At 33.0% G+C, this 17,592-nt stretch overlaps 1 protein-coding gene across 8 annotated transcripts in view; it reads left to right on the top strand.

Moving 5' to 3' along the window:
- WDFY3 (WD repeat and FYVE domain containing 3) overlaps positions 1-17,592 on the top strand; it is a 310,689-nt gene that overhangs the window by 196,038 nt on the left and 97,059 nt on the right. For 7 of the 8 annotated variants that reach the window (XM_031942903.1, XM_031942898.1, XM_031942901.1 and 4 more), the window contains 10 exons: positions 1,607-1,767; positions 3,044-3,155; positions 5,207-5,397; positions 6,356-6,508; positions 6,759-6,832; positions 6,938-7,099; positions 9,778-9,872; positions 13,109-13,229; positions 13,503-13,720; positions 16,353-16,588. In XM_031942903.1, coding sequence (XP_031798763.1) covers positions 1,607-1,767; positions 3,044-3,155; positions 5,207-5,397; positions 6,356-6,508; positions 6,759-6,832; positions 6,938-7,099; positions 9,778-9,872; positions 13,109-13,229; positions 13,503-13,720; positions 16,353-16,588 — 1,523 coding nt within the window. The remainder of the gene's footprint in view (positions 1-1,606; positions 1,768-3,043; positions 3,156-5,206; positions 5,398-6,355; positions 6,509-6,758; positions 6,833-6,937; positions 7,100-9,777; positions 9,873-13,108; positions 13,230-13,502; positions 13,721-16,352; positions 16,589-17,592) is intronic. The other variant, XM_031942897.1, reaches the window with a different exon arrangement.

Below are 17,592 nucleotides of genomic sequence, written 5' to 3'. Positions count from 1 at the left end.
TTTTTGAACATAGTAAAGAAGGGACACCTTCCTTGCAACATATTCTATGAATGTTTTGTTTTTAATATAAATAAGTGCTGTGTTTTATCAAAGGTTTTTTCTATTTCCAAGGAAACAGATAATTTAGTTTTATTGTTTATTTGTATTATTTGCATGATCTTACTTCCTTGTGTTGAACCATCTTTGAATTCCTAGTCTAAATCCAATTTGATAATATTAAATTATTTTCTGGATATATTGTATAGTAACCTTGCCAGGATTTTATTTAAAACTTTTGAATTAATATACATTAAATTTATCTATAACTCTTTGTTCTTTTATTTATCTTAGTTTTGGTATTAGAACATATTTGTCTTTTGCTTAAAAAAAAAACTTTGGGGGGCAGCTAGGTAGTTCAGGGGATAGAGCATCAGTCCTGAAGTCAGGAGGACCTGAGTTCAAATGATCTCAGATACTTCCTGGCTGTGTGACCTTGTGCAAGTCACTTAACCCCAATTGCCTTAACCAAAAAAAAAAAAAAAAAAGCTTTGGGTAAAGTGCATTTTTTATTGTTGAGGATTATATTAATTGGCCATTAAATGTTTACCATGAGTTCCTGTGCAAATTGATCTAGACCAAGGTTTTTTTTCTTTGACAGAGCTGTTTTATCACTTTGGTTGAATTTTTTGCCACAAAGTTATTGTCTAATAAATTATAGGCTTATGCTATAATGGAGAATATGCCCAATTCAAAGAAATCATAGATTTTTAAAATGATATAGTCTTTCATTGTACCTAATAAATGTATTGACCCCCCTCCTTTCTAACCTGTTCTTGAACTTAAATAATAAATACTTATTTATAGCCTTACTTAAATAAATAAATATATTGATCCAAAATGAAATTTAGAGTGTAAAGTCAAATAATTGGAAAAGCATATTTGAGCATAGCTGGAGTAACAACAAAAGTTGGCATCCACACCTTTCTCATCAGTTTTGTTCAATTAAACTCCAAAGTAATCTCTATAGTTCTAGTGCCATTTTCCAGGAACATAATGGAAGGTGAAAGGAACTTACTCTCTCAGTTTCATATACCCAGAGAGGCAGGAAAAGAGAAGTAAAGTGAATAAATAGGTCAGATTTGACCTTAGGAGTATTTAATGTTGTTATTGAATATAAGCTCCTGTAGATCTTAATTGGGTAAGTTACCTTCTCTGAATTCTGCTACTAGCTGCTGCAATTCAACAGAAAAACAGCAGATGGCAGAAGGAATTTACAGGAGGCAGCCATGATTCAGAAAGCAATTTTGAGAGTGAATACATAGCTGTCAAGTCCCACAAGCTTTTGAAACTAGGACACCTCACTGCCTCCCCATCCCTCACTCCAAGGCCATACTGATTACTCTGGAACTTCCCTTGGGGAGGAGAGGTGTTTTATCCTGTTATGCTCCCTCTGAATATAATAAAATAGGAAGCTTTCCTTTGTGAAAAAGCAAGTAATCAAGCAACAGACTGGAAAATACATTTTTTGATCTCTGCACTAAAGATGGTAATTTTTATGTAGCCCCACTTACTGTTTTTATTTTGAAGATAATTAATTCTGCTGCATTCGTTATTTCTTATTTTGAAGGTAAAGATTCCAAATCTGAAAGTGGCATCCCATCCCCTGTGTCATTAGTACCAGAAGAAAAAGTGTCATTTGGTCTCTATGCCGTCTCTGTGTCTTCCCTCACAGTGGCAAGAATAAGGAAAGTTTACAACAAATTAGATAGTAAAGCCATTGCCAAGCAGGTAAGTGGGAATTACTTTGTGATAAACTGTAATTGGCATATGTTAGAAAAAATCACATATTTCCTTAAAGATTGTCTAGAGTTTTAGTTTAGGGCAGTAATAGTGTTTACTGCTTTCCTTATGACAATTTATATTGACTTCTAAAATCTTTTAACTTAGGAAATGAAGTTCTAGCCAAGAGTCGCAATATTAATAATTCATATTGACTGAAAAAAAAGAATTAAAAAATAAAACTACTCCCACATATGTGTTGCTTTTTTTTTGTTTGTTTCTGATGAGATCTTTAATGTCCTCAGTATCAGGAACTCTCCTTGACCAGTGTAAATCAGCCCTTTCCCTGCAGCTCCTGATCTTAGACAAGGATCAAGGGAAAGTATGTGGTTACATGAGATTCATCCAAGAAAACAAGGACTATGTCATCCTGGGCAAGTCACTTAACCACTATGCCCTTAAACTAAAAATAAGAGAGAAGCCAAATGATATTGGAAGAGAGAGTTTCTTACCCATAAAGTCCCCCTACCAGTAAACTCATAGGTTGTATTACTCTCCCTATGTACAAAAACCCATATACCTGCCCACCATATGTTTGTATGAGTGTGAATATGGATTTTATCAGATTCATACAACTCATGGGCAACAAAGGGAGAGCAAAAACTCACTCTTTTGATTCTCTGCTCACATCTCTTGCCATTGTCAAGTTGCTTCACACTTTTTTGGTTGTGATTTAAAAAAAAAAGATTTCTGTTTGATACATTTTTTTCCTATGGGTTTTATGGCAACTTCAGAGTTAATATAACCAACCACAAAGGCCCCATATGTATTCCCATGGAGTCCTTCCTCTGATGTAGATATATTTTATCTAAAACATTTTGAAAACATTGTTCACTGACTTTCGCAGTTCATTGAGTTATAGAAAATATATTAACTATTGATTATTGAAATGGAGGCAGCAGATGGTGGTTCTGGGATATCCTCAGTTGAACTCCTGTATTTAGGTTTGATGCAAACCCCTTCAGTCTTTTCTGATACTACATCAATAATAGTTGTCTTTGTTTCTGTCTTTGTGGTTTTATTCCCCCTGTAATCTGAGCAGGTCTTCAGAATTACATGTTTTCCATATAATTAACTGAGATGTTTTTATGAGAAACTCCTTACTTGCTTTCCTGTTGGAAGGCAAAATAAATTTTTTTAAAAAAATAAGTCTAGTTTTTAAAGCAAAAGAATCCTTGTATATTCCCATTGATAGTTTTTATCATGTATTTTTTCTGTTCCACAGTTAGCCATTTCCTCCCATGAGAATGCTACCCCTGTGAAATTGTTACATAACTCAGCCGGACATCTGAACGGGCCAGCACGCACTGTTGGTGCTGCACTTATTGGCTATTTAGGTGAGAGAGATCTGCTGTGAATCTTTGTGTGTATATGGCAATCTTAAGTATAGTAATGAGAAGTAATTACTTTATGTTTTCTTGTACTCTCATGGTGCTGTCATTCATAATGGCAATTATTTTGCCTTTTTCTTTTAGTTGTTATATTTCCTTTTTATAATCCATTTGTTCAGAAGTTTATCCTAGTTTCTTTTTTGAATTGAAATTGCATCCTTTGTCTTCTTTGTTTTGGTTCAACAGATTTGTAGATTATAGTAATAAATAAATATAACAATTTGGGCAGCACAGTGCTTGGAATCACAATATATGTGATTTTTGTGGTCAGATAAAAATGCAAATTTAGTGTTGCTGTAATTGCTTCAAGGAACCAGGTATAAAGGGAAAACTTAAAACATTAGGAGTTAGTTTTCTTCCAACTCATATATACTTCCTTCATTAGAACTCAGTGGTATTTTATAATACTAAAATGGCCTTAATGTTAACTGAGCTACTGTTATCTGATCTTACAAAAGGAAAAGTTTTCTTAACCTTTAAAATTCTTAAAATATTAATGAAATTTAAAATTTTTTCCTTTTTGTCCATTTAAGATAATTGAATAAACAAAATATATTCTTGATATTTCAAGATAAATTTAAAACTGTATAGATAAAATATTGAATTATATAGTTTTTTCCCAATCTGATTAACTTAACAGCATGTGTGATTTCAGCTAGTCTTTACTAATTTGGAAAGTCAAATCATGGTAACCAAAATCCATTATTTTTTTCAGTCCTCATAATTTTAGTAATTGATGGCATGTTATTTATTGTTGTTTTGTAATAAGTGTATTGATACCATTTTTTCTTTATTCTAACAACATTTTTTTTCTCTTATTTTTATTTTGATCTTTGATAAGTGTCAGGGATTGCCAGTGTGGAGACTCCCTCCACTAATACAGATCAACAACTCACCTGTCACATACAGTCTTAGAGATTTGCGTGGGGCACTAACAGTTTAAGTCACTTATCCAGTGCTGTGCTGATAAATGCTTAACAACTGGCTCTCTGAAAAAAATATACACAGGACACACTTTAAGGTTAATCTGCATTATTAACATTTTCTTCATCACTTTCTTAAGTTTTGATAATCCACAAAACAATAAATCAAGCCCTGATTTGTATTGTTCACCAATTTCAGAGGCTCACATTGAAAATTTAATCTCAGAATCTGGTTCAGTTTGGTATTCTTGCCATATTACTCTCTTAATGTAAGTCAAAATTAATTAAGCATATATTATGTGCCCACAAATTATGTTCTTCACAAGTAATCACTAACTTTTAAAAACCTATTATACCAGCATACTCACAAATTTCACCTAAAAGTGAAAAATTCTAATGTCTTTTTTATTTGTCTTTTGGGGGGGGGGGGGGGCGGCAAACTTGTGATTTCATCTTGTAGAGAGTTTCTTAAAGGACAAGAAGGTAAATGATTTGCCCAGAGACAGGCCTTGAACTTAGGTTTTCCTGACTCTGAGACTGACTTTCTTCTTTATTATTCGTGCTGAATTGACTCACTTCTCTCTCAGAATTAGAAAATTATATTTTTTAAAAAATTCTAATGTACTACCTGAATCCTTTCTGTTATGGTGCAAGGACAAATTTTAATGGACAAGTTCTAGATATAGTTTTTATAAGAGCTTTCTAGAGACGATGGCCACTTAAAAGTCAACTTTTAAGTCAACAATTCCCCTACTGGAATTGATTCTAAAATTCCACAAATCATTTATTTTTTTAATCATTGTGAGACCAAATCAGCAAAAATAATCTCTTGCATTGTTCAATCCATTTTATATAAATCAATTCACAATATTTATAAATGAATGAAAAAAGCATTTATTAATCACCTACTATGTGTGGATTACCTTGATTTTATTATAATTATCATTTTGGAAAAGGATAGATATATGGAATTTATATCCAAGGGCCATCAAAATGGATTGCATTACTTTATATTTATTATTTTTTTAAAATTGGAGATTTGGCCCTAATTATTTCTCACTGTCTTTTATTCAGGGGTAAGAACATTTGTACCTAAGCCCGTTGCCACGACTTTACAGTACATTGGTGGGGCTGCTGCCATTTTGGGGTTAGTGGCCATGGCATCAGATGTGGAAGGGTTGTATGCCGCTGTAAAGGCCCTGGTTTGTGTAGTAAAGAGTAACCCACTAGCCAGTAAAGAAATGGAGAGAATCAAGGGTTATCAGGTATGTAAATATGAAGTTTAGATTTTTATTATTTTTTTCCTTGTAAAAATTTCTTTTGTTTTCATAATGATTAGTAATGTATTTTTCAAGCTACAGAGTAGAAATATAATCTAGATTCACTCAAGAATCTTGTAATTCATTCGTTACATATACTTATAAAAGTATGAAATGATAACAAAGTTATTAGTATCTTATATTCATTATTTTTTTCCTTCTGACTCATCAAACTTTTCCTGGTCAGACAAATTATTCTATTATAGGTTTTACATACTTTGAAATTCTCATTGGATCATAAATAGCTGCAGAGAAGAAATGGCATAGCTCTGGATTTCCGAGAATTTGGTTTAGTGAAATGGTGAAATAAGCACAAATAAATTATGCTTCCTGAAGCATAATTATCCAAACTAGGATTGGTGCCTAAGATCCTGGCTTAAATAAATGACATGTTGCCACATGTACCTGGCATCATTATATATTCTGTTCTTGATGTGTTGACACATACTGACTTTCTTTAGAGGTCCTGAAATATATTTCCTAAAAGTCTATAATCACTCCCTATTTTCATTGCAACCCCACCTCGATAAATCTTAGTGGGGCTATGACTATATGTAAATATGATTAGAAAAGGACTAAATTTTCTATAGATCAGAGAAACAAGTATTTGGAGATTTAAATTTCTTTTTGTTATGTATTGTACCATATATTTTAAAGCTCTAGTTCACAATTTCTAGAAATAGATGAAAAAGTAGTTTGAAAAACAATTATATAGGTTTTTGTAATTTTTGTAGTCTTTCAAAAGTATAACGGCTCCAGAAAAGTTTATATAAAAAGAATAGACAAATCTGTTTAGTCCTATTCAATTTGTTCTTTGTAATCAGGTATATAATGTTCTCTACTGTATGCATTTTTTAATATTCAAGATGTTTTATCAACTGGTATTTCACATCTTTTATTTTAGTTATTGGCAATGCTGCTGAAAAAGAAACGTTCACTTCTTAATAGTCACATTCTCCATTTGACTTTCTCTTTGGTGGGAACTGTTGATAGTGGACATGAGACATCCATCATTCCAAACTCAACTGCCTTCCAAGATTTGCTTTGTGATTTTGAAGTATGTATAGAAATAATAATGCATAATTTTATCATCAACAAATCAGTTTCACTAATTACATTGATAAAATTGAGGGGAACCAAATTTGATAAACTTATCATCAGTCATCACTGCTATATGTAGATCTTTGTTCTAGGTTCTGGAGACAATTCAAAATGGAGATAAAATTTAGTCTCTGCTTTAAGAGAAGTTATGATCTATAAACTAAATAAATATGCCTACAATCACCACTATTAATTTTATATTATAGGTCTGGCTTCATGCACCATATGAGTTGCATCTTTCATTATTTGAACACTTCATTGAACTACTCACAGAGTCCAGGTATTAGTTATTACCCATGTTTTAAACTAATTTTCAGTAGGTAAAGGAATATTATAGTTTGGAAATGAAGCCAGAACTGTTCATTAAAACTGCTTTCTCTTTCAGTGAAGCCTCAAAGAATGCTAAATTAATGAGGGAATTTCAGTTAATCCCAAAGCTGCTACTTACACTTCGAGATATGTCTTTGTCTCAACCCACAATTGTTGCTATTAGTAATGTGCTGAGCTACTTACTCCAAGGCTTTCCCAATAGCAATGATTTACTCAGGTAATACAAACTTTTTTCTGACGTTTAAAAAAATTTAATTTGGTACTGAAGTGAAATTACTGAAGTAAGCTGTGCAAAGAATAATCAAGACCACATGTGTGATTTTAAGTGTAGACATTCATGCTATGTTTTCATATCTAGGTTGTCTTATTGAAGAAGATAAATTATTGAATTCTTTACCTGAAGTGTTAGAATTGATTGGTGTAACTCTTTCATTCTTTTTCACTTATTTACTTTCAGACTTCTTTCTTATGTCTATCAAAATTTTCTTCATTTTCTTTTTCTTTTTTTTTCTGGAGGATGGAGAGGGAATAACTGTGAGCAAAATAAACTTCATGCTCTCAAACTAACTGTGAAAGTTGGCTAAGGAGGTTGGAGGGTAGGGGAAGGACAAAGAACTATAAGGATGTACTTAGCAATTGAGGGATGACTAAACACATTACATTATAAATATAATACAATATTATGTATTATAAGAAAAAATGATTTCAGAGAATCCTGTTTAGTATGAATTGGTACAAAATGAAGTGAGTCAAAGCAGGAAAACAACTTATACAAGAGCAACAGCGTTATAAAGCATAACAAATTTGAGAGATTGAGTATCTCTTATCAGTATTATGATCATCCATCTCTGCTTTTTGTGGAAGCTTTCAGCCTACATCATGACAGAGAGGTGATGGATTCAAAAAAATCCATCACAGAAGGAAACAAGAGTTTTTGAACATGGCCATCATATCATTTTGTGTGACTCATGCTTCTTTGATAGAAGGACCTTTTTTTTGTGGTGATAATGGTACTTATTTGTTTTTCTTAGTTTTTAAGGAGACTGAAGAGGTATCAGTGATAATGATGCAAAAAAAAGGAAAAAAGAAAGAAAGAAAAAAAAAAGTACCACTGAATATTTTTTTTAATGCACATTAAAGAACAAAAGGAATTTCAGAAGTTTCAAAACTGCCCACAGATGAGCAGGACAGTTTTGGAAGTAACATGGATTTTATTATATAGATTTTATTTAAGAAGAAGCTAGTGGCATGAAATGAATTTCTATAATTTCATATGCACTTGGTTAGCATTTTTTTTAAAAAAAATCTTGATTTTCTGTTAGGTATTTGGAAATGTTCCTTATTTGTTGGAAAAATTGAGAATTTAAAAAATGTGGAACTGAGCTTAGAGAGACATAGGAGTTAGATATAGAAAATTTGGAGGCATGTAATAGTGACAATATCAGCTAACACTTACACAGGTCTTTAAAGTTTACAAAATGTTCTACATATGTTATCTCAGCTGATCCTCTCAACTAGTTTGTGTTATAGATGCTATCGTTATCACCATTTTGCAAATGGAGATACTAAGACTGAAAGATGCCAGAGTCATATAACTAGTATGTATTTGATGCATCATTTGGACTCAGATCTCCTTGACTCTAAAGCCAGCGCTCTATACCACGATGATTTTATTGAAGAAAAGGGAATGAATGAGATGGTTTTGGGACAGAGTTTAGTGTGAGGATAAAAAGATGATCCAAGGGATAATTCTTAGAAGACAGGAGGGAAAAAAAAAAGCCAAGATATTCTCAGAATAAGAATAAGATAAGAAGTGAATCAGGAGCATCATGAACACTGAGGATGGTGGAAACTGATAAAGGGCCATTATACTGGGCAAATAAGAATTTACTGGGTTTTGATTTTAGTTTAACTAAACTTTTTTTCTTGTTATTTGCATGGCTATCGTAGAGAGGGAGGAGGTAGGACTATGTTGGGAAATATAGATAATATAAAGACAAAATACTAAGTTAAAAAAATCATTGATCTTAAAAGAAGGTAGTTTCAATAGATTGATAAAAGAGAAACTAGCTTATTGGGATTTGAGGAGTGCATGGGCAATGAGAAATTATAGACTACTTTTTCTGGAAGTTTGGAAAGGGGTGTGTGTGTGTGTGTGTGTGTGTGTACACAATGCCTTGAATATCTAATAATCTGAAAGGAAGAATATGTTGTTTTGTTTTCAGGCTTTTAGATCTAAGCTTGCTTGTAGGCAAAGGGAAGATGTAGGAAAGAATGAAAAATGAGAGGGCTTGATTATTAAAACAAGATGGGCTAGAATCAAAGACAAGGTAGAGAAGTTAGTTTTGATAAAAAGATAGGACCACTTCTTTATCTGAAACCTGTGGAAAAGAGAGAATAAAGACCAAAAGATTCTGAGGAATAAAAGAGAAAACATAAAGGGACATAAGACAAATGATGTTGATCTTCTTAGATGAAATTATCAGCCAGGGAATGGAGGAGACAAATAGTTGGAGCCTTGAAATGAAAGTTTTACAACAGCCCAGTGTAAGATAATCTAATAGAGAGCCTATTAGAAATGAATTTTTTAAAAAAACTCTGTACAGCACTTAGAGATGAATTAAATTAAGATTGGGTAACTTATATTTATTCATACTTGATATGTTGCATATTTCCAGATAATTGCTGTCTTTAGTTTCATTCTTGTATCTTTAAAACTTATTTTAAAACAAGTTATTAGAGTTATTGGTTTGATTCCTAAGAAAAATATTAAGTATTAATTTAATCAGTTTTCAACTAGAATTGATAAAACACCAAATGCTGGTCACTGGGCTGGAAAAAGTATCTTTTGTGAAACGGACACCATTCTTTATTTTATGTTTCCTGTGTTTCAAGGTTTGGACAGTTTATTGCTTCTACTTTGCCAACATTTGCTGTCTGTGAAAAATTTGTAGTCATGGAAATAAACAATGAAGAAAAACTGGACACAGGTAAGAGCTATAGGATTAGAAAAATAACAGTAGTAGGAACATTTATTTTGGCAGGCCAAAATGAGATCTAAAATTGTATTGGTAGTAATTTCTTAATTTTCTCTATTTAGCCATACTTTTTCCCTCTCTCATGGGTTGCACAGACCTATGATGGTAATTCAAAGCTCAGATTTACATCTAGAAAGCATGAGTTTCTATGGTGGTGGGGGTGAATAAAAGGGAGGAGTTGGTAGGTTGGTAAGATATATGAAAAAAATTCAATAAAAAAACTTTTTTTTAATACACAGAAGAAAATTAAAGGTACAGCACAGGACACAAATACAAATTTTTTGATATTTTAAGTTATATACATGTACATATACATATACATATGCATATTTGTACAAACTTACAGAGAGAAAATTCAGTTTTAAAAAAGTACGTGTAACTTGAACAAGCAATATTAAAGTGAAGTTGCAAATGTGTAAATGAAAACAGAATTTTTGTGTTATGAATCTACTGAATCCTTATCTGAATATTTATCATAGAAAAATAAAATTAATTAAAATGTGATTTCCTTTCCCCTGCTTCTTCCAAATTGTGCATTTTATAAAACTTTATAGAAGCATTCTTTTATAATTCAGTACCCTTAGATACAGTGGTTCTTGTCTTTGAGCTGAAAATGAAAAAAATTGATAGCTGCATTTCAAGATAATTGGTTTCATTTGTAATCCTATGTTTTGTATTTTGTTCATATAAAAGCATTACTTTGAGAAGGAATTCCAAGGCGTAACCAGATTCTCAAAGGGGATCCATGACACAAAATAGTTAAGAACCTCTATTTATTTGGGTTTTAAATTTTTTTACTTACATGGACTTTTCTGGAACATACTAAATAAAGGAACTTTTCAAGATAATCCTCTTTGCCACTCAACTTTCCTCCAGGTCCCATGACCTGCGCATATACTATCTTTGATTTCTTTCCCCTACAAACAGTATCATTTATGGAAAGAAGGATTTAATTACAATTGGATACTACCTTATCATATTTTTTAGCAAATACATGGTGTAGAAATGGAAAATTGCTTGAAATGCAGGTATGATTGCAGCTTTTAAATTGACCACTGTTTCTGTAACAATACCCACTTACTCTGTATGAAGGAAAAGATATTCTTTGATCTTTTTACAGGTCACACTTTATTTTCACAACATCCCACTAAATTAAGAGCAGGTGTGGTTATCATTTGTTGATGAGGAAAATGAGAGCATACACAAGTTGGTTGACTTGTCCAGAATCAGAGGCCAGGCAATGCCAGCCCAAATATATAAAAAATATAAATTCTCAAACATTCTACTCTTTTTGGGGCCCACTTTCCCAACAGGCTTCATCAGTAGGGTTACAGTCATCAGTGCAGTGATCCCCTCTCATAGCCATTGCGCCATCTTGGTCTTATGGATAGAGAGAGAGCCTTTAGGACAAAAAGGTTGAATTCACATCTCTTTCCTTGATCTATCCTGGTTGGTTGAGTTTTATGTACTCTGCATATAAATTAAATTTATAAATAACGTGACAATGTATAGCCTTATTGTATTCCTTTTTCTATCTTAAACCAATTGTTGTTCTGCATTCTGAACTGTTGCTTATTGGCCCACATACAGTTTTCTCAGGAAACAAATAAGAGGAACTGGTATTTCATCTCTTGGAGGGCTTGCTGCATTTTGTTGTGAACCCCCACAGTCAAAGGCTTAATGAATCAATGAAGCAGAAGATAGATTTTTTTTTCTGACATTCCCTTGCTTTCTTATGAATAATATTGAAAATTAGGTTTCTAATTGTACTGGAGCTGAATCTTAAAGGAAGAAAGGAATTGGAGGTGTGGATAAATTTCAGTCCCAAACCACAATGACATAGGAGATATGCAGGAAAGAGAGAGACCCCCAGGAAAGGGCAGCAATATTGGTTGAGACGAGGAAGATAGTGTGGGGCCATGTTGTGCGGGTCTTTAAAAAATAAATGGAGGAATTTGTGTTTGTTCCTGAAAACAATAGGGAGCAGAGGAAGAGGGTGTAGTTAGATCTTTTTAAAGTCACTGACTTATTTGGTATGGAGAGACTTGAGTCAGGGCAAGTTAGGAGGCTCTCATGATCATCCAGGTGAGAAATGAAGACAACCTGAATTCAGGTAGGAAGAAGGAATTGAAAGTGATGTGTTGTGGGATAGACATGGTAAGATGAGTATCTGAGTATCTAGATTGGTGAGGGAGAATGAGGAGCTGAGGTTAATACCAAACTAAAGACCCAAAGAGATTGAACCAACGGTGGCTGTTTTTGACGGAAATAGGAAAGTTTGGAATAGGGTAGTTTTGGGGGAGAAAGATAATTATTTTATATATGTTGATTCTGAAAATATTCAAATCTCAAAATCTTTGCAATCCGGGATATCCAATTTGAAATGTGATGGTATACTTGGTGAGAGAGGATTGAAACTCAAGAGAGATTTTAACCTAGATATACTAAGGAATATATAACCTTCCCCTTTCCACTCCTCAGTCATAGCCTATGCCAAGGAATATGAAAGAACCTTCTTTCAACAAATACTTTTTCCTCTCTATTTTTATAACTCTCCTTTTCTCCTGCTTCTTTCTCTTTCTCTTCCCCTTTTCTTATTTCCTTCATCTCTTTTAATTCTAACCTCTTTACCAGAAATTTCTTCATCTTTTGCTTCTATGTTCCCTTTTCACCCCCTCAGTGACATTTTTCTTTTCTTTCCCTTTCTTCTTTGACTTTTTTCTTCTTATCCTTCCATCTCTTACTCTCATTTTCCTCTACCCCACCATCTTTTCTCCTCCTTTATCCCTGTTCCATAATTTTACACAATTAGGGAAAGAAGTATATTTACATCCACTTACACTTTTACATTGTCATGGGATTTTGTTATGTTTTATTTCTATGAGGCAAGAAGTTGTTTTTTTTCTGTTAGTGAATTACTTTTTATGCAACAAAATTATTTTAATATGTATAAGAATAATGAATGTTAGCAGTTTAGATTAGATCAGAGCTTAGATAATCATACCTAAAGATTAAGAGAAATGGAATCTGACTTTACTTTAGGTTTTTCTGTTTCCATGTTATTTGTGAGATGTGTGAGACAAAAGGTTTTCTAGATGACTTGTTTGGGGAAGAAAATCCAGTAAATATTTTCATGGGATATGAGCTGTCTCACATCCAAAGTTTAATTATTCTCTTTTCTTTTTTAGGAACTGAGGAAGATTTTGGAGGTCTTGTATCTGCTAATCTTATCCTTTTGAGAAATAGACTGTTAGATATTCTACTCAAACTAGTCTACTCATCAAAGGAAAAGACTAGCATTAATATACAGTAAGTAGAACTCCTTGACATTACATGCTGATTGTTTGTCTTTCCCTTTGGTTTAATATCCTTCCGAAATTGATAGTATAAGTCAACCAACCTTACTTAAGAATATGTAGAGAAATAAAGTCTCTGCATCATCAATTCATTTTAATGAAACATTGCATTTTGATATCTTTTATAACAATAAAAAATTAAAATTATTTCATAATAAGGTTTTGAATTGTGTCTGACTAAATCCTGAAACTAATTCTGAAACTTAATCCTCTTCCCTTTGAGTAGAGCTTGTGAAGACCTGGTTAGAACATTAGGCTTTGACTGGCTCCTAATGTTTACTGAGGAACATTTGCACTCAACTACAGTGACTGCAGCCATGAGGATTTTGGTTGTCTTGCTGAGTAACCAGTCTGTTCTCATCAAATTTAAAGAAGGGCTCAGTGGTGGAGGCTGGCTTGAGCAAACAGATTCTGTCTTGACCAATAAAATTGGCACCGTACTAGGTATGAAACTTTTTACTTTGAAGAGGTAAGATTTTATGTTCTACCTGACCTTAGAAACAGATTGTGATTACTGGGTCCTTTAGCTCATGGAACCTGTAGCCCATCCAGCTTTGTAACATCTCTCCACCTTGTGCTCAAGTCACACGAATTCTCACTAATAAATCACCAGTCTGGCTCATTCCTTCTCTGCTCAATTTGAAAACTGTTAACTTCTGAAGTGAAGAGTCTAAGTTTATAGTTATTCACTAAGTTATTGGGTAAATCCTTCATAAGGGTTGATTGGACATCTAGTAGGCACCAGACATTATACCAAGGATTGAGGACACAGGGAAAAACAAAATTAGTTCTTGTACTGAAGGAGTTAATAGTCTGATTGGAGGATAGACGCAGAACAATATCCAGACTACTATATACAAACAACTATTGTGTATGTGTTATACAGAGAGAGAGATTTCAAAGGAAAGGCCTTAGCATTAAGGAAGACCAGGAAGAACTTCTCAGGTCAGCTGTGATTTTATGATTTGAATGCAGGTTTTCCTGTCTGGAGTATTATGCACTGTGCCATCTAGCTATACTTATCTTTCTCAACCTGTAATTTATTTATTGTGTGAAATCAAAGCTTTTTTTTTTTAATTCAGAGTAGTAATATCTTAAAAAAAAAAAAAAGTTAGAATTAGAGCAGAAGGGTAGCTAGGTGATGCAGTGGCTAGAGTATTGGGTCTGGAGTCAGGAAGACTCATTTCCCTGAATTCAGATCTGACCTCAGACACTTACAAATGAGTCAGTTACTCCATTTGCTTCAGTTTCCTTATTTGTAAAATGAAATGTAAAAGGATATGGCAAATCATTCTAGCATCTTTGCCAAGAAAAAACAAGGAGCCACAAAGAGTCAGACACTGAAAAACAGCAACAAAAATTAGAGTAGAATTTCTCAAAACTGCTGCTAGGTATCTTGAAATACCTCAAGTTGATTTGCTTTTATTTTTTTTTTTAATGGATTTTATGTTGTCTGCTAATAGTTATTAAAAATTTTATTAGAAAATTTTATTACAAGAAGTAAAGGATTCTGTCACTGTGGAAAGCTTGAGAAATCCTTACAGATAATTTACTCAAGCTTCTTTTTATAAGTGAAGGAATTGAGTCAAAGATAGAGTGACTTGTCCAAGCTGCTTATTAGTTGCATTGTTTATGTTCCAAATTCCGTATTAGGTTCTCTGAGTAAAAAATATAGAAGTGGTTGGTGTTTTTTCAGTAGAGACCTCCAAGCAAACCAACTTCTTATAAGGAGATTATAGGGAGAATACTTGAGGCAAAAATCAGGTTCCTTGATTTCCTTTTTGTGATTTGTTCTCAAAATGTTAATAAACTCATGGAAGCATCAGAGTGAGCTAAACATTAAAGATAGAAATAGCTTTTAACCAGAAATTCAGCTATACAGATGTACAGAGACCTATATTCAAGCTCTAAAAGAGGAAGTTGGTGATGGTGATTGTTTCTGCCCTTTGGGTGGTTGACTATATCTACCATCCAAATATGCCATTATATTAATTGATTCATATTGTCATATAAATGAATTTTTTTTCCCCCTGAGACAATTGGGATTAAGTAACTTGCCCTGGGTCACACAGCCAGGAAGTGTTACGTGTCTGAAGTCAAATTTGAACTCAGGTCCTCCTGACTTCAGGGCTGGTGTGCCAATTTGCTGCCTCGAATTAATTTTTAAAAGCTCCAGATCCACTACAGACTAGTTAAGTAATAATTTATTCTATGGGAAAATTTTATTTTGTTTGGTGGTGTGATATTCTCTAGATTCATAGAGGATTTCAAACTTGAAATACCTATAATTTAGGTTTTTACACCATATTTTGATGCCTCCTAGACAAAATGAGATTTTAGTTGTAGTCCCAGTTTGGCCCATAAACTATGTACTTGGGACAGAACATTAAATTTTCTGTGTCTCACTTTCCTTATCTTTAAAATGAAGGGATTGGACTACTCTTATTTGACATCTTTTCCAATGACATAATCTATGATTTTATTCAGTGAAACTTTGCAGGTTTCCATAGCTTGCATAGAAGTTGCAGCTTAATATTTTTGTTATGTATACCCTGCCTGAATGTTTTCTTTCACTTCCCATTTAGAGAAATAAATGAACATTCATGCTTTTTAATGAAAAAAACTTTTCATTTTCATGAGAAAATTTTTCCAAAATATTTTCACATTCCCCCCTCAATTTCCCCTGTGTCTTGTACTAATTTTTTATGTTTTTTAAAGTCACAGCATCACAGAATTTCAGAATTGGAAGTACCTTATCAATTGTCTAGTCCAAAAACTACCCAAAAAGAAATATCTATACTATACACTAGACAAATGGTTGTCCAACATTTGCTTGGAAACTCCAAGGGAAGTAGAGTCCACTACCTCTGGAGGTTGTGTTTGGTATATATTTGTTGTATATATAGTTGACTATTTTTAGTGTAAATGTTTTAGACATATCATTTTAACCCATTTTATTCCAAATTTTTATGTCATAGACACAATAAAATTTGGTATGCCAAGAATTTTACACTAATTTTTATCTCTCTCTCTCTCTCTCTTTTTTTTTTTTTTTTTTTTTTTTTTTTTTTTAAAGGATTCAACGTGGGCAGAAGTGCTGGCGGGCGATCAGCTATTAGGGAGATTAACCGGGATGCTTGTCATTTTCCTGGTTTTCCAGTTCTTCAGTCATTTCTCCCTAAGCATACTAACGTCCCTGCCCTTTATTTCCTCCTCATGGCCCTCTTTCTGCAACAGCCAGTTGCTGAGCTGCCTGAAAACCTACAGGTCAGTGTACCTGTCATCAGCAGCCGATGTAATCAGGGTTGCCAGGTAGGAATTTATCTAACAAGGCGCAAGTGTAATTTGGGGCTGGGGATTGGAAGTGTGGGTTAGTCAGGAGGGAGGGAACAAATTTACCAGTGGGAATTATCGGTTAATTTCTTCAAAAAACATTTCTGTGTTAAATCTGTAAATTAGTACATATGTATAAAGATGACAATAGAAAATTGAAAACAGGTTTACTCTAAATTCACAATAAGGGTGACTTGTATTATAAATAAGATAAGCACATTATTTTCCTGTATTCGTAAGATTTATCAATCAGAAAATAACACTGAAGTGAACATTTTCACTGCTGACCCAAAGGATTTTGTGGGATTTTATTCTTTATTTTAAGAATATAGCTGTCTTTTGAAAAAGTAGAAAATAAAAGACTTTAATTTTATATTTTCACAAATGACTTGTGTTATTGAAGAAATATCATGTTTAAAATCATTTTTGATTATTAAAAACTAATATTAACTTGTAAATAGATTAAAGTAAGATATCTAAGTTAAGAAAGCGGAATATAAAGTAAAGCTTTTATGCTTTCCAATTTTCTAACAATTAAGCATAAACCAATATATTAATCAATAGTATTTATCAAGCACCTAGCTTAGCACTGTGCTAAGCACTAGGGATATAAAAAGAAGCGAAAGACAATCCTTGCTTTCAAGGAGCTTGCACTCTAATTGGGAAATAGGGAAAACAACATGCAAAGATATTCAAGGCAACCTATAATAAAGAGAAAATGATAGAGAAAAAGCACTGGAATTAAGATGGGTTCAACAAAGCTTCTTGTAGAAGGTAAGGAGATAACTAAGTAGTCACGCATGGAAAGGATTTTCAAGTTACCTTAGATTTAATTATATGCCTCAGCATCCTGAAGCACAAACCCTTTAAAATGCTAAAGTTATCTTAGTCAATTCCAGTATTTTTTAATCCTTTTAAAATTAAAATCCTCCGCTGTGTATCCTAATGTTGGCCTAATAAAGGAATGAGTAACCTGATAGAGA

This window comes from Sarcophilus harrisii, chromosome 6 (assembly GCF_902635505.1).
Source record: "Sarcophilus harrisii chromosome 6, mSarHar1.11, whole genome shotgun sequence".
Classification (NCBI taxonomy): Eukaryota; Metazoa; Chordata; class Mammalia; order Dasyuromorphia; family Dasyuridae; genus Sarcophilus; species Sarcophilus harrisii.
Note: the sequence above shows the minus strand (reverse complement) of the source record. Positions and strands in the feature narration are given on the sequence as shown.